The sequence below is a fragment of the Spinacia oleracea genome, chromosome 5 (assembly GCF_020520425.1).
Source record: "Spinacia oleracea cultivar Varoflay chromosome 5, BTI_SOV_V1, whole genome shotgun sequence".
In the NCBI taxonomy this organism is placed as follows: domain Eukaryota; kingdom Viridiplantae; phylum Streptophyta; class Magnoliopsida; order Caryophyllales; family Amaranthaceae; genus Spinacia; species Spinacia oleracea.
Window position 1 is genome coordinate 112337553 of NC_079491.1, and position 21591 is coordinate 112359143.

At 36.6% G+C, this 21591-nt stretch overlaps 1 protein-coding gene across 1 annotated transcript; it reads left to right on the forward strand.

Moving 5' to 3' along the window:
- Positions 1-1758: 1758 nt before the first annotated feature.
- LOC110785096 (catalase) lies at positions 1759-8095 on the forward strand. The gene is made up of 8 exons (XM_021989539.2): positions 1759-2129; positions 2265-2361; positions 4997-5274; positions 5741-6517; positions 6616-6705; positions 7387-7454; positions 7568-7661; positions 7752-8095. Exons 1-8 carry the CDS (start codon positions 2115-2117, stop codon positions 7809-7811), a joined length of 1479 nt encoding a protein of 492 aa, XP_021845231.1. The 5' UTR covers positions 1759-2114; the 3' UTR covers positions 7812-8095.
- The last annotated feature ends 13496 nt before the right edge of the window (positions 8096-21591 follow it).

Genomic DNA, 21591 nt, shown 5'->3' on the forward strand with positions numbered 1-21591 from the left:
TTTTTTTTAAAAAATAATTTAATTTAAGAATCTTTTAAAATATCTAATTTCCTGATTTTTCTTCTTCTTATTCTTTTTTTCTCTTTAATATAACAGAAGTATGTATGGAAAAATAAATTATGATTTCATGTATTACGACAAGTAAAAAATATATATTATTATTGATTTGAACAACATATATGTTAGGAATGGAAAAATCACAGTTCTTTTGATATTACTTTTTGTATAATATACGTAGTAAGCTATTACGGAAACTCCATAAAAGAAAACAAGCAAAATATTTTTTTGATTTTCATATAAAATTTTCAAAAAATGCATTATACCCTTAACCTACAATAGTTAATAAATAAATAAATAAATAAACAAATTACACTGAAATGTGTTATTATGCGACTATACCCAAACAAAAAATAATTTTTTATTTTTATTTTATGTAAAACAAGTGTTAAAAAGTGTGTCCAACAAAATTACTTATAAACCTGAAAGCCTGTTATATACCCAATCTAGAAAATAGGGTATTATAACTGATATAGTTATCAAATCAATACCATATCCAAAATTTGGATAGATCGAGGGTACGAGTATGATTACGGTTACGGATATTATTCAATTCCAAAATAAAATGATATCTAATTGTCTGATAAGTTTTTTTCTTATATTTTCCCAACTTAAGTATTTTATCAAAACGCTAAACTCCTAAAATCGCACAAATCACTTTACAATCCAAATAAATAATAATTTTCTCTGATTTTCCCAACAACCGTTGATAAAAATTTATTTTATTTTATTAAAAATTTCGTTTAAATAAATTATTCAGAACAGAAAAAAATATTTAGTCTCATCCGTGTGTTGCACGGGACCTAACCTAGTATAATATTAATTAATACTCCGTACTAGTACTAGTATGACTATTTCGATCTAAATTGATTTGATTTAATAAAATACCCGTACTAACTTCTCCTAAAAATAAAATTAAGTACGAAATATTTTATTTTTGTCTATCCTACATTTCCTTCTAAAGTATCGTACTTTCTTTTACCTCAATTGTTTTCAATCATAAATATTTTTACAAATCCTAATGCACAAACCACGTGTAAAAACAATTAAGCGATGAAAATAGGTGAGGAAACCATGATAATACTTTCCATAACTGGAAACCAATCGAAGTCATCGGCAGTTTTATTAGAAAATCGGTTAAGACCCCAAAATCCAAATGAGCAAAAAGGCAAAAGAAAGTAGTTTTAGTTGTGTGCAATGCATTTGTAGCTAATTAGCTATCCTCCCATTTAGGAATTCGCTAATTTGTTTTTATAATGAAAGTCTATAATACCCACTCTTCAATCTAATAAAATGTACGAGTATATAATTATTAATCCTAATATAACACTATTTGTTATAGTAGCCGAGAGTATCGTTATTCTTAATAGTTAATCTAAAAGATCATTGAACAACAGTCATAAATAATAAAAGTATCAATAAAATCGAGTAATTCTACAATCCAGTGGTAAAAATTAAACAAAATTTATACAAAGCATATACACCTACATCGTCTGAAAAAGCGGTCAATAAATTACAAACATTATAGTAAGTTGAAAACAATAACAACCCAATTATAATAAATAAAAAAAATTAATAAAAATTGATTTTTTCCCAAATTAGTATTAGAAATTAAACAAAAGTCATGCATAGCATACACCGACACCGTTCGAATAGCTGGTAAATAAAATAAATCAAACATTCAAATTACGAAGACTATCGTAATTCGAAAGCAATAACAACACCCGATTTAGAGACGAAGATCTGTATTTTTCTTCAAAAAATGAATAACCAGCTAACTTGTCAGAATTACATTCAGAAATTTAGTAGTGGTGACGAAAAATACGGAGAAAAAAGAAATTAATAATACACTAACTAATAATTATCCAAAAAATAAAAAATTAAATATTATCCAACACTGACTCATTTTACGTCACACTATTTAAAAACCCACCGTTTTTTGATTTACGAATTAATATTTGTGTTCGCCACATTCCCCAAGCTTCATCTTTATCTCTCTAGAATTCCTCTTTCTCTCTCCTCGGGAACTTCAATTCTGCTATTCTATCTCCTTCGCCATGGATCCTTACAAGGTTAGCTCTCTTTATTCTTCGTGATTACTGCTTTAATACTGAATTTTAGATGATTAATTATGATTTGATTATTTGTTGGAGTTTTAATTTGATTGAATTTTTATTTTATCTTGATTTATTTAATTTGTGGTATAGTTTCGGCCATCAAGTGCGAACAACTCACCATACTGCACCACCAATTCTGGTGCGCCTGTTTGGAATAACAACTCTTCTTTAACTGTTGGTAACAGAGGTAGTTTTCTTAATTGTTATTGATTTTATGATTGTTTGTACGAGTATATGATTTCGTTTCGTTTAATTTGTTATTTACAATGATAATTTTAGCATCTGAGAATTGAATATTTTTGGAGTAGTTGATAGTAAATAATTTAGGTAATTTGTCGAAAATTTTGTTAATTTCAGAGCTTGATTTGAGGTTAATTTAATGGTGATCACTCTGATTAGGGTTTAAGCTAGCTAAACGGAACGAGTGCGTATACGTATATGAATTGTTATAGGAACCTAAGAGAATTGATGTTGGCTCGAAATTATAAGGGAAAAAGTGAAGAGAGTTATAGATGGAGAAGAAAGGTTTAATTTGACAAACTCTTATTGCTATTTACAGCTTTAATTGTGGTACTCATAAATAAGGTACATAGATTTAGCCTCGTACCAAAATAGCAGATAATTGGGATGGTGGCTTTAAGGCTTTTAGAAGAGACAATCAGTTTTGCTTAAAAAGGTTTGGTTCTTTGGATTTATTAGTCGTTGACGAAAAGGTTTTTAAGGAGGGATGTTTGAGCTTGACTTGATTCTGATTTATAAAGGATGACATGCTTTTTTAGGTGGTATTGTCTTGTTGGTACAAATTTAAGATTAACTGCTGATCACTGTCTACTGTGCTACCGATCGTAGTTTTGAGATGGATCTGACCTAGACCAGTTTCTTAATGATAGCTTACAGAAAAGTAAAGAAATTAAACTAGAGGATAAATTAGTATGTGGCATGAGTTTTAGTTTAAGAGAAGTGAGGGAGGTAATGTATGGCGAAAAGAGGCTGTGGAACATAGGGTTTCGGAGTTTGAGGTGGGTAAGTATTGAAGAGTGTTTTAAGAGTAATTGGTTAGCAGAAGAAAATAAAAGAGGGATGCGGAATTTGAGGTGGAAACTGGCAAGGATGGCAGCACAGCTTTTTTTTTCCTTTGGTAAAAAAGTGGAAGCAACTATTGTCAGGTGTTAAGTTCTTGGATTTGCTTGAGGCATATGGGTTCAATTCTTTTTCTTATGAATTTTTGCATATCATGCTTTATGTTGGAAAATCCTTCTTGTACTAGTTCTGTTTGAAATGAGATAAAGTGGATGCAAGTTGAAGAAAACAAATAGTGAGATACTGAGCTGATTACCTGATGCTCTTATTTCTAGTACTTAAGGATACTTTTTTCCCTCGAGCACTGGATATAATTCTGGGCATACCTATCCTGCTTTGCAACATACAGAGTGGTCAACTGTTTTGTCTGTTTGATTAGCTACCGACGATTTTACTAGATGTGACTGGTTTCAGCCAATTTGAAGGAATAATGTTTTCTTAAATGAGTGGTTAAAATAGTTGTGACATGCACAATAAAAAAAAAGAGGACACAATTACTTAACCGCTGATAAAAGTAAAAAACAAAAACAAAAACCTAAGATAACTATATAAAGGGAATTTTGGTGTAGAATTAGGAGCAATGTGTTCCCCCTATCAAATTAAGTTAGCTATTGAGGTACACTAACTAGAGCTCGTAGACCATTAACCTGTATGCAATTAAATGATACTCCCTCCGTCCCGGAATACTCGACCCGGTTTGACCGGCACAGAGTTTAAGGAACTTGAATTGACTTATTTAATTTAATAGGTAGTAGTTGATATTGGAGTATTATTTTATTGTAGTTAGTGGGAAATGTGTAAAGGGGTGGGGTTAGGGGAGAGTAGGGGTTGAATTTTTAATTATTTTTTGTATGGAGTAGGGGGTAGGTGGGTTAATAGGGGTGGAGTGAGAAATAATATAATATTGTTAGAATATTTCCATTTTTAGAAACAGGTCAAGTATTAAGGGACGGCCCGATAAGGAAAACAGGTCAAGTATTCCGGGACGGAGGGAGTATAAGGGTTAAGGGGCACTTTAGCAAATACTCTCTCCGTATTTAAATAGGAGATACACTTGGTCGGGCATGGGTATTAAGAAAGAATAGTTGAATGAAATAAAATAATAAAGCAAATGGGGTAGGGGTAAATATTTTATTCAAGTAAAATAAGTGGGGACCATTAAATTTTGGAGGGGGGTGGGGGGGTTTATGAAATTAATTGTTTAATGTGGTAGTGGGGTTGAAGTATTACTTAATTAGATGGTTGGGTTGAAAAGTTACTAAAAATGGCAAGTGTCTCTCCTATTTAAATTCGGCCGGAAATGGTAAGTGTATTTCCTATTTAAATACGGAGGGAGTAGCTTGATGTTGTTAGTAGTTTGAAGAGGAAGATAGTTTGTTAGAGTAGAAGCTCTACAAATAATGCAAGATAGAGGGAGGGAAAGACATGATGTATTTTGATGGTGTTTTGTTGAGCTTTTAAGAGTTCATTTGCATTTTCCAGTTTGTTAATCAAATCATCTTCTTCTCCTGCCATTAACGATGTATTTCTTTGTTAATTCATAGCACTGTACCCCAAAGCTTAACCTAGTCAAACCACCTCAATTAGGTTAAGTAGCCAGAAAGACCGCAATTAGCTCTTGCTACTTGGTGCATGCCGTGCATCTATTTTTGTCTTTCTTTCCCCAGCACGTCGGTATTGTATCTTCTACTGTGGTTACATGGTTTACGGATGTCTGCATGCTGATGCATCTTTCTTAACAGGCCCAATTCTTTTGGAAGACTATCATCTGGTGGAAAAGCTTGCCAACTTTGACAGAGAGCGTATACCAGAACGTGTTGTTCATGCCAGGGGAGCGAGTGCTAAGGGATTTTTTGAAGTTACTCATGATATTTCACAACTCACGTGTGCTGATTTCCTGCGCGCCCCTGGCGTCCAGACACCTGTAATTGTTCGGTTCTCCACTGTTATTCATGAACGTGGCAGTCCGGAAACCATCAGGGACCCTCGTGGTTTTGCTGTGAAGTTCTACACCAGAGAGGTGAGGGCTAGATCTATACCGTTCTGTTATGGCCTGTGTTATGTTACTTTCCCAATTCTTGCTAGTGTTTGTTCATGCTAGGTCGGGTTGTATCATTAGACTGCTGTTAATGTCTCTAGTCTTACAACTACATGCTGATACATAATGGATAATGTTATCTACCTCTAGTTTCTTTTATATGCTTTGGATCATGTTAATTCTACTTAGCATCTTTCAAGCATGACTGCATGAGATTGAGTACCTGAAATGCTGAAAATGACTTGCCCATAATGCTGAAAGTAACTTATTTGTTGCTTGATATTGTCAGCTCTGACCTTGAGTAGATTTTGAATCCTCTAATCTCTGCTTGCATGTTTAGTCAACTGGTTAGCTCCGAGATGGTTGCTGCATTGTTTTGTTGCTGAGCTCTAGTTTTGGATATTTGCTCAACAGCTTATATTGTTTGCCTAAATTTTGTTGATCTCAGGGTAACTTCGATCTGGTAGGAAACAATTTCCCTGTGTTTTTCATTCGAGATGGTATGAAATTCCCTGATATGGTGCATGCCCTCAAGCCCAACCCTAAATCTCACATTCAGGAGAATTGGAGGGTCATGGATTTCTTCTCGCATCATCCCGAGAGTTTACACATGTTTACTTTCCTCTTTGATGATATTGGAGTTCCTGCAAACTATAGGCACATGGAAGGCTCTGGTGTTAACACATATACTCTGGTCAACAAGGCTGGCAAAGCATATTATGTGAAGTTCCACTGGAAGCCAACATGTGGAGTGAAGTGCCTGTTGGAGGATGAGTGCGTCAAAATTGGTGGAGCTAACCACAGCCATGCTACTCAGGATCTTTATGACTCGATTGCAGCTGGAAACTATCCCGAATGGAAGCTGTTCATCCAGACAATAGACCCAGCTGATGAAGACAAATTTGACTTTGACCCCTTAGATGTTACAAAGACTTGGCCTGAGGACATTTTGCCTCTTCAGCCAGTTGGCCGTATGGTCTTGAACAAGAACATTGACAACTTCTTTGCCGAGAACGAGCAGCTGGCATTTTGCCCTGCTATCGTTGTTCCTGGGGTCCACTACTCAGATGACAAGCTGCTTCAGACTCGAATTTTCTCATATGCTGATACCCAAAGACACCGTCTTGGACCTAACTACCTGCAACTTCCAGTTAATGCTCCCAAGTGTGCTCATCACAACAACCACTATGATGGTTCCATGAACTTTATGCACAGAGATGAGGAGGTATTTGCTACATGTTAATTTTTGCTTTCTTGCTTACCTTTTAAATTGCAAATCTGCGTAATTTTAGTTTCAAGTTCTTTCCCTATGTTGTTTCTTAGGTTGACTACTTCCCATCAAGATATGATCCTGTTCGTCACGCTGAGAGATTTCCCATCCCTACAAACATCTTGAATGGAAAGCGTGAAAGGGTTGGTGCTTTTCTTTGTCTGCTGCTTTTTTGTTGGTCGCTCCGTGCGTTGTTTTTCTTCAAATAATACTTGATATAAAAGATATTGGCATGATGGCATCTTAGGCTTTATTAATTGACTTACATTTATAACTTAAAGGCATCAACTAATGAGAGGGAAGAGTGAAATATCGAGGGGTTGATTGTTTGTATTGGATGGACCTATTGCAACTCAAATGGAAATTCATTGTCAAAGATGGCATTCTTGTTCCTGTTGTGCTGTTGACATTTGTTTAAGCTTGATAGGTTATAAAGAAAAAGTGAAGAACAGTACTTACGAAACTTATGATGGATTCCTGGTTGGCAACCTGGTGTTTATACTGAAGTTGAGGGTCTTTTAGCTGGAGTTTACTATTTTCAGCTTATTGCTCTGTGTTCAACTATGGAACTGTCGTCATATTTTAATTATGAAGAATGAATGCTACAAGGAGAATAACACATGTGAAAAAATATTAGAGAAGAAAAGAGGGAAAATTATGAATTGGAAGGCTCAGAATAGAAAAAATACAATTTACAACACTGCTGTATAAAAAGTCGCATTTTACTTTTGGTAGCTATAATAGATTCAACAAAAATCAGTCGCATTTTTTCTGTTAAGAGTTGTTGACCCTTGATTGACTATATGGTTATTCCTTTGATACAGCAAATCATTGTAAAGGAAAACAACTTCAAGCAGCCTGGAGAGAGATACAGATCCATGGACCCAGCCAGGTTGGACCCATTTCTAGATTTATTTGCTGAATTCCTAGTTTTTTTGGGGTTTTATTTTGGCTAGTGTATCAATTGTGGGCTCATATATCCATCCTGTGTCATGGTGCTTCCAGGCAAGAGAGATTTATATGCAGAGTGGTTGATGCTCTCTCTGATCCTCGCATCACTCATGAGATAAGAAGCATTTGGGTTTCATACTGGTCTCAGGTAAGTTTCCAATAGGCCGCAATTCTCCTTAGTCTCTCGCAGTACTATATTTCAGATATCAGTAACTGACTTGTTTCATTACTACGACAGGCTGACAAATCTCTGGGTATGAAAGTCGCAAGTCGACTTAATGTGAGACCAACCATGTAAAGATGTTCAAGATGAATACATGATTATTCTATTTGGGGAGATCAAAATGAGGATCACATTACGAAAAAATATTGTAATATCTAGTTGCTTGTCAAAATACTATAAACTGTGTCAGTATTCCGAGCATAGAACACTACTGTTTTTTAATAAGTTTCTGTTGTTCGTCTTACAGACTTGCAGTACATTGATGTGTATCCATATTGGTTTACATAACATGGTTCCCTGTCTGCTTTGTGCACAATTGTTCTACATCTTACTAATGAATATGTTACTTCACCTTCTTAGGGTCGTGTTTTGTTATGCAGCTTCTTTGATTGTTGTAGGCGGTAGGCCGCGGTTGTGGTGTTCTTTTGATGGGATGATGGTTTGGACTGAAACTTTGGCACGCAAGTGAACTTTTTAGGTTTTTTTTTCACCATCCAATAATCAGTAACGTAAGTTACTGTCATTGTATTTGATGTTAACGAATTCGACGTAATGCTAGGGGTGTCAAATCGGGTCAACGGTTCGATTCGGGTTGAAACCGGTTCATTTTGCTATCAGTTCTGTTCGGTCGGGTTGAAAAATCGGGTTATGTGGTATGGGTTTATATTGGGTCGGGTTTATGTCGCGTCGGGTTCGTACCGGGTCGGGTTTATGTCGCGTTGGGTTCGTATCGGGTCGGGTTTATATCGGGTCGGTTCATATTTGGTCGGGTTATAAACAGGTTAAGTCGGGTTCATAACGGGTCGGGTTCATCCCGGGTCGGTTTGTAGTCGGGTGGGGTCAATTCGGTTCGGTTTGTTAACGGGTTTAGCCGGATTGTAATCTGGTCGGATTCATATCGGGTCGGGTTCATATCGGGTCGGGTTCATGTTTAGTCAGATCAATTTGGATACAAATTACAAACAATGTCGAGTTATTACTAAAATCACAATTTCTAATACGTTTATAGTATAATATCTACATTATTAAATCAAAGTGACAGGTAAAAGAGGCCATATAATTTGATTACGTGATTTATAACTAATGTTATTTTCTTTTTTGACGAACCACTAATGTAGTAATTTCACTATCCAATTAATTTCATAAACTTAATTAAGAAAAGTCAGTCAATGTCTTTTATTATGTCATGTATTATTTACCAATCAAATGATTCAAAAGGAATCAAAATCATCTATGCCCTCACCCACCATGCCAGAGTATTACGAAACATGTATTGATGAACTAAATACTAATAACGTAGTAATTAATAATCGATAATGATGAATTAATACGTAATGAATTAGTAAAGTTTATAAATACAAGTTTGTCATATATTCATATTGGTTTAAATAACAACGAGACTAACATGTTCTTTAACGAAACGAGACAAACAAGTTCAATTGTTAATGAATTAAGTCGATTCAACTAAAATAGCATAGTTTTTCTATTAGTTCTTAGGTTACAAGCTTATAAGCTTTATTGAATTAGATCAATTTAGTTTAATGATCGATTAGACGATTAGTCAGTTGAATATGAGTCAATAAAAGAGTGCACATTCAATTCCACAAGACTAAGTTATATAGTAATATAGCTATATTGGAAATACATCTAATAAAGAACAATATGTTAAATGATAACATGTTTAGTTACTTAGTCAGTTGATAAACAACAGTTCGAATACTCGGTTGAATAACGCACATTGAATTATATCTTTGGTTTATAAAGGTTTAAGAAGTACAATTACTTACGAATTATATCATTTGATATCTTAGCATTTCGGCTCTGTTTGGTTTGACGGAAAACATTTCAAGTAAAAACTTATTTTTGTAAACGGTTCGGGTTGAAAAAGTTCGGGTTGTAAACGGTCCTGATTGAAACGGTTCGGGTTGTTAACGGATCGGGTTGAAATAGTTCGGGTTGTGAATGGGTTTTCCCCGGGTTGAAACGGTTCGGGTTGAAATAAATTCATTAACGATTTTCGGGTCCATTCGGTTCGGGTAGAAACGGTTTCGGGTTGACGCATGACGGTTTGTTATCGGGTATCGGGTCTTAATCGGTTTAATATTTTCGAGACGGTTCGGGTTCGGGTTGAATGTTATCAGTTCGATTAGTTTTTGGGTTCCAACTAACGAGTTATTAACGATTCGGGCTCTTAACGAATCGGATTAACCCAACGGATTCAACGATTCGGGTTGAGATTTCACAGCGGCAGTACTAATGCAGTATTGGCTTATTGCATTATTTATGGATATGGTTGTTTATGAACTGTCCATATCAATTTTAAGACTTTGGAATCCACACTAGGACCATCACTCCCCATAAGTCCTAGTCTTATGCCCCCACCAATAAACCCATGCGTAGTTGCGTACCACCTTCTGCTAAATCTAAACAAAACGTACAGTAGGAATATTTTAACTGTTACAACTACACTACATGCGTAGGACGGCCATTTGACCAAATTGGTTAAAATAAAAAATAAATGTTGTGCGACAAATTGATGCAAAAAAGTGATCCAGACGATATTTTGGTAAATTTAAATCACAACAGTAACAAGAAAGTCAAAAATTAAACATTATTGAAAAACTCAACCACGTGAGTTTCGCGCTTGTACTATCTTAGAAATAAAACCCCCGTATTTTAACTTCTCACTTGTCCTTTAACTTTAAACATAATTTTATAGATGGCATGCTGAATTGGTTTAGATCAATTCTAACCGAAAGTATTTCTAGTTAATAAAATATTAAACCTAAAATGATAAACTAGTAACAAGATAAATTTTTAAATGTTTAACTACTTTTATTCATGTTATTCAACTTCGACAAGATCAATAATTCTATGAGTTTGGGTTATGAAATTTCTGAATTGAATTGTTTTCTAGTCAAATGTGACAGGTTCGGTGGGTGGGGGTGGGGGGTTTTGGAAAAACATCATTTAAGAAACGAACTATTCAGCTCATAATTATGAGTTATGACACAATACTCCTATGGTTTATGGAATTTTCTTTTGGATAGATCTAAACCATACTCCCTCTGTCCCTTAATACTCGCACCGTTTGACTTTTTGCACTATTCACATTATTTACTTTGACGCTATTTTATTTCTATTATATGAAAATAAATGTTAGTATATAATATATTGTTGGCTTCGTCTTAATATATATTTTCAACATATTAATATTTTTATAAGTTTTATAATACTCTTTATGTAGTTAAAGATATTGGTGGTCAAAATTGTGCATCGGCAATCGTGTCCAGTCAAAACGGTGCGACCGTACGAGTATTAAGGGACGGAGGAAGTATAAGGTACTAAAATGGAGTCAATCATATACGGACATACCATCTCTATCATTGAAAGTTACCGCAACAAATTATGAACTATAACGAATGTATTTATTTGGCAAATGAACTAGTTCAATTTAACATATGACGAGGAACTCCTGTGCTAACAAAGATGACTCATATTTCTCGTCGCCTATTGTTTCGAAGGTTTTGATACTTAGTTGTTGTTAATCATGCGAAAGGATTAGTTCAAAATTGTACAATAAATCATTGTAGCAACTATTCTAGATTTCTAGAGGGAGGGACGGAGTATGCAAAACAGACGTAGGGGAATTAAAGAAAGCCTAAACACGTTACGTTACCTTAAGTTGGTAGTACTAGTACTAGTACTTGTATTACAGCCAGCAAATCATCGTTCTTCATCTCCATCTCCATCTCCATCTCCATCTCCATCTCCATCTCCATCGTATGTTCAAATTCGATGGTTTCGCATATCACGCTTCCTTGTAAATACAGACGGGCGAGCTGAGGTTGTGGTAATGGAGGAAGGGGAGAAAGGGGATCGGACTATCGGAGGAGTAGTCATATATGGCATAAAGAATTAAGGAAGAGAGAAAGATCGAAATATCAAAATGTGGCTGTCTAAGCAACTAGGAGTAGCAATTCAAGTTGAGGGCACTTTGGTCTTTTCAATATCTAATCATTTCAAACTTCAAACTGCTTCAGCCCTTAACTTTGTCAACTTTGTCAACTTTGTCGCCCACTTTGATTATTGTTGCCACATAAATGGACTTGTAATTCTGGAAATGCATCTTCTATGGAGTAAATATATTTTTTAAACAATTGGATTTTATGTACACACTGCTACATACTTCGTTTTAAAATGATCTTTATTGTTATTATTTGTCCAAATATTAAGATAAGGTAGGAAAAATGTATAAAAAGATGGATGAATATAATAAAATACGATAAAATATGGAAGATGGGTAAAAAAGTGGTTGAAAGTGAGTGAAAAATTGTAAATGTTGTGAGGGTAAAATGGGTAAGATACTAAATTTCATATACAAAAATAGAATAAAACAAAGTGTAAAAAACATTATAAAGCGCACTAGAAAGGAAAGTGTAAAGATCATATTGAAACAAATTAGTGTTTGTGATAAACTAGCTCTTGAACCCGTTCATTTATATTGGTGGTTTATCCGTTTTTAAATTTTCGAATTTTATTGAGATTTAGTGGATACATGATTTAAGTAGAAGTGTAATTTGAAAGTTGAAAGAATATATATAAATTAAATGGTGAATTAATGTTGAGCGTTAAAAGGAAGATGGAGTGATAAAGGTTAAGAGGCTAAATGCATATATGAATTAATTGGTGAATTGACATGTATAGAATGAAAAAAATGAAGTAAAATAAGTGTTAGATCTGTAAAATAAAGCAAACAACAAAGGAAAAAGAAAAAAAAAAATCAAATTGATGGATGGACGGAGGAAATGACACATGTCATCTAATCATCTACGGTTTCACTTTTTAAATACTAGGTATAGATTTACGTTAAAAAGTACTTAGTTATACGAGATCTTGTTAAAAATTACGTACTAGTTACAACATAGGTCTAGGCCTTTTTGGTACTCAATGCAGCTTCATCCCTACAGTCCTATGCATAACTCATCTTACTTTAATTTGCAACAAAGCAATCCTATGCATAACTCTCTTACATTAATTTGCACAAAGCAATTCTTCACTGATATTTTCAGTCTTGTTATTATTACTCCGTGCCGATTGGTAGCAGGTATTAGGTTATGAACAATCTAATTGATATGCGGAAAAATCATATATAGCCAGAATCCAAATTAATTGCTACATAATCAATTAGCATAATTTAGTATACATACTATGTGATGCGTGCCTCCCATAGCTGCTCCCGAACCGAACAAGCACAAGTACATAGCTCCAAATGTCACCCCTCCGTAGATAGTCCACAGCACGTTCGAATCCTCCTTAGGTTCAACCAACTAGGATATCGTCTAAGGTGTTATGCACTCAGGAACTAACTATATGTGTGATAGGCAAGAATATTCAATATTATGAATTCTAGTTGTGTATTAAATATATGACCATGGGGCATATGTTTATAGGGGAATAGATAGTCGTATCCTACTAGAATTAGGATAAAAAGACCCTTAGAATTAGGATTTAGGTTAATCACAAACTTTTAAGACTTTAAGGTGATCCCCAACTATTTAGGTATTAGGATAGTCATAAAACTCTTAAGCGTGTAGGATTAGGAATACGGATAACTTGTGGCCCAAGTTACTTGCCGAGCAAGTAACCTTGGCGCCCAAGAAATCGATGATGCCCATGCACTGCTGGTGCTCGTTGCTCGCTGCCATGCTGCTTGCTGCTTGTCACCCACGCCAAGGCTCACAGGCCATGTGCTGGCCGCTAGGCCTGGCGCTGGCATGTCGCTGGCTTGTCGTGCCTCGTGGGCTGGCTCGTCAAGCGATGGGATGGCCAGCTTGCCGGCCTGTCACTCGGGTCGGCCTGTCTCTCGTCGAGCTTCCGATTCGTTTTCCGATTATTTCTGATTCGAACAATATTTACGTTTCCGGTAATATTTCCGAGTCCGGAAATGTTATCCGATTCCGATAATATTTCCGTTTCCGGAAATATTTCCGATTTCGACAATATTTCTATTTCCGTTAATATTTTCCGAAATGAACCATATTTCCGTTTCCGAAAATATCTTCAACTTCGATACTATGTATATTTCCGTCATGAACTATATTTTCGTTTCCGGCAATATTTTCATTTCCAGAAAATATTCTTTCTTTGCCTTTTGATTGTTTTAGCTCCCACTGGAACCAACATCCATCATTTTCGAATATCCATAATTAGAGTATTTACTGAATATTACATTCACCTAAATACTTGATTCGTTCATGTACTATTTGTGTGACCCTACGGGTTCAGTCAAGAGTAAGTTGTGGCATTAATATTATTAATTCCACTTGAGCTGAAATGACCTCTAGCTAGGAATTCAGATCACTTGATCTCACTGAATAATTAACTTGTTTAATTAATACTGAACCACATTTATTAGACTTAGCATTAAATGCAAACTTGGACAAATTGAAGGAAATAATGCCCTTGGTCCAAGTATGCATTCTATGTTAAGTCTAATAAATGCGGTTCAGTATTAATTAACAAGTTAATAATTCAGTGAGATCAAGTGAGCTGAATGCCTAGCTAGAGGCCGCTTCAGTTCAAGTGGAATTAATGATATTAATCCACAGCTTACTCTTGACTGAACCCGTAGGGTCACACAAATAGTACGTAAACGGATCAAGTATTTAATGGCATTAAATACTCTATCTATGGATATTCGGAACCGACGGATCTTGGTTTCAGTGGGAGCTGAGATCGTCACAGGCAAGAAATGAATACTCCGGAAACGATGATATTACCGGAAACGGAAATATGGATCGTATCGGAAATATAAATATTATCCAAGTCGTAGATGTTGCCGGAAACGGAAACATGGTACGTATCGGAAAATATTATCGGAAATGGAAATATTACCAGAATCGGAAATATTGCCGGAAACGGAAATGTTGTCAGAATCGGAAATATTACCGGAATCGGAAAATAATTCCGGAAACGGAAATATTAAATATTTGTTCGAAACGGAAATTAATTCCGGAATCGGAAATGTTAAATATTGTTCGTATCGGAAATGAATTCCGGAATCGGAAATTTAATCGGAAGCGTATCGTACGAATAAGCATCGGACGAGGCCTGCCGGACGAGGGCCCAGCACGAAGCCAGGCCATCGCCCAGCAAGCCAAGCGCGCCGCACAAACAGCCACGCCAGGCCCAGCGCAAGGCCAGGCCCAGCAGGCCGTGGCAGCGCGCACAGCGCGCGCAGCGCGCGCGGGAGCTGCGTGGGCTTGCAGCTCGCGCAGGCCTCGCTGCGTGGGCTGCTGCTCGTGCGCACGCATGGGCGGCCCATCGTGGCTGCCGTGTGTGCGTGTGTAAGTGTTTGTGTTCGTGCACGTTTCCTAAAACGTGCAGAGTTCGGTTAATGATTAAATTCCTAATTCTATTTGATAAATTAATTAAATTAGAGTTCTTGTAGGATTCTAGGTTTAATCAATTTGTATATGAATAGGATTCCAATTCCCTTTCCATACCCCTATAAATATGTGGCCTGGGTTCACAATTTATAACGAGTTTCAAAGTATTCAAAGTGAGTTTTTGAGAGAAAAATTCAGCCACACATCTTGCTCAAAAGTGCCGAAAATTCTAGTACCTTAAGGGCGATTCTAGTTGGTCAATCTTAAGGCGGATCCGGACGTGCTGTGGACTATCTACGGAGGGACGACACTTGGAGTCCTAAAGACTTGTTCTGGTTCGGTTCGGGCGCAGCTAGGGAGGGCACGCAACAAAGAGTATGCATCTAAATTATGCTATATGATTATGTGTAAATAATATGTAATCCTGGGTTAATGGTTGTTTCCGCATGATTTATGTAATATCATATGTATCATAACCTAACAGTGGTATCACGAGCCCCTTATTATTTTCATAATCTAAATTGCATGAACATGGTTAAATATTACAAATTTGCAAGAATTAAAAGGGGTGATTAATTTTCGTAATTGTTAATTAATTGCAAATTGCGTTTATTTAATTATACGTACGCAGTTTTTCGGCAGTTTCTTCGTTACTCATCCAAATCGAGTGATTTTTGTGTCAATTTCGCATGTAAAAGGCATTCTAAAATTTTGACAAAAACAGTATTTTTCTGCCGAACCCAGAATTCTCAAATTCGAAGCCTAACTATGACTTTTCGAAGGTTTTAGTTTTTCGAATGCAAAATTTCGTAAATTTAAGATGTTAAATTAAATATTTGCGATTCTTGTTGATAAATCTTGAATTTTTGATTGACCTACTGTATATGTTTAACAAGTTTGAATGCCTAGCCTTGTTAATTATGCAATCTAATTTGTAATTATGATTAATTTGTTGAAAGTTAGAATAATTTAGAATTAATTTGATTTTCATAATTAATTATAATTTAATTAGAAACCTATGATTAAAAACCACCATAAAAATTGTAAATTTATGATAAATTTTAAATTTTTATGACCTAGACTTGAATCCATGTAAATCGGAAATCAATTGAATAATAAATTTTCGATTTTTCGCCCTAAAATTATGAAATTAATAATATTTATTAATTTGTCATTAATTTTATAAATTTTAAATTTTTTATGCGATTCGTTCATATAACTTGCACGCACAAAGCAATGGACGCTTCGTGTTACCCTTAAGGGGTGTTGTATAGTGCGGGCATGCGACGACGAGCAAGGGAGCTCGTCGCCCGTGCGGCACGAATGCAATGAGCAAGGCATGGTGCACGTGCACAAAGCAGCAGCCCTGCCTTGTGTCGTGGGCCACGAGCAATGGACGAATGGGCATGGGCGAAGGGCGAGCCAAGGCAGTCGCGTGTGGGCAGCAAGCGAGCTGCGCCACAACGCGCACTGCCTCGCGCAAGAGCGCGCAGCCTCGCGCGCAGCGAGCGCAAGCTCGCGTGCCACGAGCGCTGCGCCCAGCGTTGCTCGCGCGCACAGCGAGCGATGTCGCGCGCCCAGGGAGCGATGTCGCGCGCCCAGCGAGCGATGGCTCGCACGCACAGCGAGCGATGTCGCGCGCACAGCGAGCGATGGCTCGCGCGCACTGCGAGCGATGGCTCGCGTGCGACGAGCGCTGGCGCGCGTGTAGCGTGCGATGGCTTGCGATGGAAATGCAGCAGCTATGCGACGAGCGCATGGGCTGCGCGCACATGGCCAGCGATGGCTGTGTGCGAGCGGCCCATGGGCGTGCAATGCGTAGGGTGTTTGCGTTACGATTAGATCGTTTTGAATGTTTAATTTGAAAATTTCAGTTCACGTAATTTTAATTAATTTTAAAATTAATAATTTAAATTATTTTCTTGGATTTTAATTTTGAATATTGTAATTATAATAAATGTTATTTATTCTAATTATTTTACTAAAATTAAAATCATGAATTAATTTAAATACGACTGAAATTAAATTAAACTTTTTGGATTCAATTATAAATTTATATGAGCTTTAAATTTTAATTAAATTTGTATGTTTCCGGTTAGACTAGAAATACATTTTTATGTTTAAAATTAGTAAAGCATATGAATTTATTGGTTTAAGTGGGAGCGCTTTTTAGTCATAAACTCTTGATTAGGTCTACAAATCCTTAAGGTTAAAACAACTTGATTAGAATTAATAAGGACTGAATAATTGGTAGATTATTGGTGCCCTTGATTAATTGCTGCAAATGTTTACGTGATGCATAATGTGTTTTACTAACCAGCTATGTGGGCCATTCATGATAATGAATGGGTGAATGGTATATATTGTATATGTACTGTTTTGCAGGTTATGAAGTGACTAGTATGGCCCAAATAGGATAGAAAATATGGTCTGCGTACCATTAATTTGAATGTAATTGGTCTGAAGTACCAAAGTTATTTTTCAATTCAAATATGGTCTGCGTACCATCAAATAGTTGTAATTAGTTATAGCTTATCCTATTTGAAGAAAATGGTGCCTCCCACGGAGATTTTCAAGACGGACTTTGAAGTTAAAGCTTCAAGATGAAGTCGGGCCATACTAGATCACAAATATCTTATGCATGTTTTAAGTTATTTATTGTTTTTAAATATGTCTTAAAATGCATGAGATCAAAAGCTTGATTATGTTGCATGATTAAGGATTTTAGTTCACTTAAAATCTAACCAACATAGTAAGAGCTTTAAGTTCCAAACTTAAAAATTGAGTTAAAAGGTGCCATGCCAAAATATACACTTGCTTGGATATCCTTTACATCAATCTAGTAATAGTTTTCGCTCAGCGAGGTGTTACTTATTGGTCCTAAAGGGGCAAGGTACACAAATAATTGTGAGTACATGTTAGTTTTGGTGAAACTCAACGATATAAGTAAGGAGTCCTTTTATGTCGTGGCAAAATCGATAGGTTTACCTAATAAGTTCCTAGACGTACCTATCAACCAAGAATAGTTTCTAGACTATTAGCAAAAGGCTTTTGCTTACCTAAGATGTTCTAGGATTAAGTCGACAAACTGTGCTTAGTTCTTCAATGATTTTAGGATCTTGGAATCATTTTATTCACACCTGCCGGAACACATAATTTGAATAAAATGCTTAATAAACATTGAATTATGCATGTATGCTAGAATTTAAGTTTATTAAGAGAAACTGTGAATGGTTATTTATTTGTTTATTCTTTTCAATTGTAGTTTTTAATATGGCAAACAACAATTCATTCAACATTCGATCAATTCTCGAAAAGGAGAAGTTGAACGGGAAAAACTTCCTTGACTGGCAAAGGAACTTGCAAATAGTTCTTATGCAGGAAGAAAAGGAGTATGTCCTAGATGAGGCGATGCCCGAAGCTGCAGGCGACGGGGTCACTCAGGCAGCCCTCAATCGTTGGATTGATGCCAACAAGGATGTGAAATGTCTAATGCTCGCCACCATGAGTGCGGATCTGCAGAAAACGTTCATCAACTCAGATGCTTTCACAATCATCAGTGAGTTGAAGAACATGTTCCAAGATCTGGCTCGAGTCGAAAGATTCGAGACTCATAGGCAAATTCTTGAGACCAAACTTAAGAAAGGCGAGCCCGTAAGTCCACATGTTCTCAAAATGATTGGACTCATTGAGAATATGGGTCGGCTGGATCAGCAATTTTCTCAGGAAATGGCTATAGACACCATCCTCCATTCTCTTCATAGCGAGTATGATCAGTTCAAACTGAACTACAGTATGAATAGTCTGGACAAAACGCTCACTGAGCTTCACGGTATGCTGAAGACCGCTGAAAAGACGCTCAAAAGTGATAAGCAGGATGTGCTTATGGTGCGTGGGGGCAAGTTCAAGAAATCTGGAAAGAAGAGGAATGCTAAGAAAGGTGGCAACAAGGCCAGCCCAACTAAGCAAACTGGCGCCAAATCTGCAAAGAGGAAGGTCAGTCAACCCACTTCTGAATCCGAATGCTTCTACTGCAAGAAGAAGGGGCATTGGAAAAGAGATTGCTTGAAGCTAAAGGAAGATCAGAAGAACGGAACAGTCGTTCCATCTTCAGGTATTTTCGTTATAGACTGTATACTTGCTAATTCAACTTCTTGGGTATTAGATACTGGTTGTGGCTCACACTTATGTTCCAATCCACAGGGACTAAGAAGAAGTAGAAAGTTAAGCAAGGGTGAAGTCGACCTACGAGTGGGAAATGGAGCACGGATTGCTGCATTAGCTGTAGGAACTTACTATTTGTCGTTGCCCTCCGGGCTAGTTTTGGAACTGGAAGAATGTTTCCATGTTCCAAGTCTTACTAAAAACATCATTTCAGTTTCTTGCTTAGATGCTAAGGGATTTTCTTTTTTAATAAAAGACAATAGTTGTTCGTTTTATTTTAAAGAGATGTTTTATGGATCTGCTAGATTAGTCAATGGACTTTATTTATTAGATCACGACAAACAAGTATATAACATAAATACGAAAAAGGCCAAAAAGAATGATTCAGATCTCACCTATCTGTGGCATTGTCGATTAGGCCATATAAACTTGAAACGCTTAGAAAGACTTCAAAAGGAAGGAATTCTAGAACCATTTGACTTAGAGGATTATGGTAAATGCGAATCATGTTTACTTGGCAAAATGACAAAGCAACCTTTCTCTAAAGTTGGAGAAAGAGCAAATGAACTATTGGGTTTAATCCATACAGATGTATGTGGACCAATGAGTACAAATGCTAGAGGTGGTTTCAGCTACTTTATCACTTTCACTGATGACTTCAGTAGGTATGGTTATGTCTACCTAATGAATCATAAGTCTGAATCCTTTGACAAATTCAAGGAATTTCAGAGTGAAGTAGAGAATCAATTAGGCAAGAAGATTAAAGCACTGCGGTCTGATAGAGGCGGTGAATATCTGAGCTATGAATTTGATGACCATCTGAAAGAATGTGGAATTCTATCAGAATTGACTCCTCCTGGAACACCACAATGGAACGGTGTGTCGGAACGGAGGAACAGAACCTTGCTAGACATGGTCAGGTCAATGATGGGTCAGGCCAAACTTCCATTAGAATTTTGGGGACATGCACTAAATACAGCTGCACTCACTATAAATAGAGCTCCGTCTAAAGCTGTCGAAAAGACTCCATACGAATTATGGTTTGGAAAGCCTCCAAATGTGTCTTTTCTTAAGATTTGGGGATGTGAAGTATACGTCAAACGATTAATTTCAGACAAACTTCATCCAAAATCTGACAAATGTATCCTTGTGGGCTATCCAAAGGAAACAAAGGGGTATTACTTCTACAATACATCTGAGAACAAAGTGTTTGTTGCTCGAGATGGTGTCTTTTTGGAGAAGGATCACATTTCCAAAATGACAAGTGGGAGAAAAGTAGACCTCGAAGAAATTCGAGTCGAACAACAAACTCTAGAGAATGCTCAAGATGACATTCAGGATGAAACTCAGAGATCTTTAGAAGAATCTGGTGAGAATCATGGTCAATCTAGAAATGTTACCCCGCGTAGATCGCAAAGATATAGATCTCAACCGGAAAGGTACTTAGGTATTTTGACGAACGAGAGCTATGACGTTCTATTACTTGAAAGTGATGAACCTGCGACTTACAAACAAGCTATGACGAGCCCTAGCTCCAAGCAGTGGCAAGAAGCCATGCAATCTGAATTAGACTCCATGTCTGAAAACCAAGTATGGGATTTGGTCGATTTGCCAGATGGCTACCAAGCCATTGGAAGCAAATGGGTTTTCAAACTGAAAAAGGACAAGGATGGGAAACTTGAAGTTTTCAAAGCTAGATTGGTTGCAAAAGGTTACAGGCAAGTCCACGGTGTGGATTGCGATGAAACCTTTTCGCCAGTTGCAATGCTAAAGTCTATTCGGATAATGTTAGCAATCGCTGCATATTACGATTACGAAATATGGCAGATGGATGTCAAAACTGCTTTCTTAAACGACGTTTTAACAGAAACTGTGTTTATGACACAGCCTGAAGGTTTTGAGGATCCAAAGAATGCTAAAAAGGTATGCAAGCTAAAGAAGTCAATCTACGGATTGAAGCAGGCATCCAGGAGCTGGAATATACGTTTTGATGAAGCAGTCAGTGACTTTGGTTTCATCAAGAACGCAGACGAATCTTGTGTATACAAGAAGGTCAGTGGGAGAAAAATTTCTTTCCTCGTATTATATGTCGACGACATATTGCTTATCGGAAATGACATTCCTATGTTGAACTCTGTCAAGATTTGGCTTGGGAAATGTTTTTCGATGAAGGATCTAGGAGAAGCACAGTACATATTGGGCATTAAGATTTACAGAGATAGATCTAAAAAGATGATTGGACTTAGTCAAAGCACTTATATCAATAAGGTGCTTGATAGGTTCAAGATGGCGGACTCCAA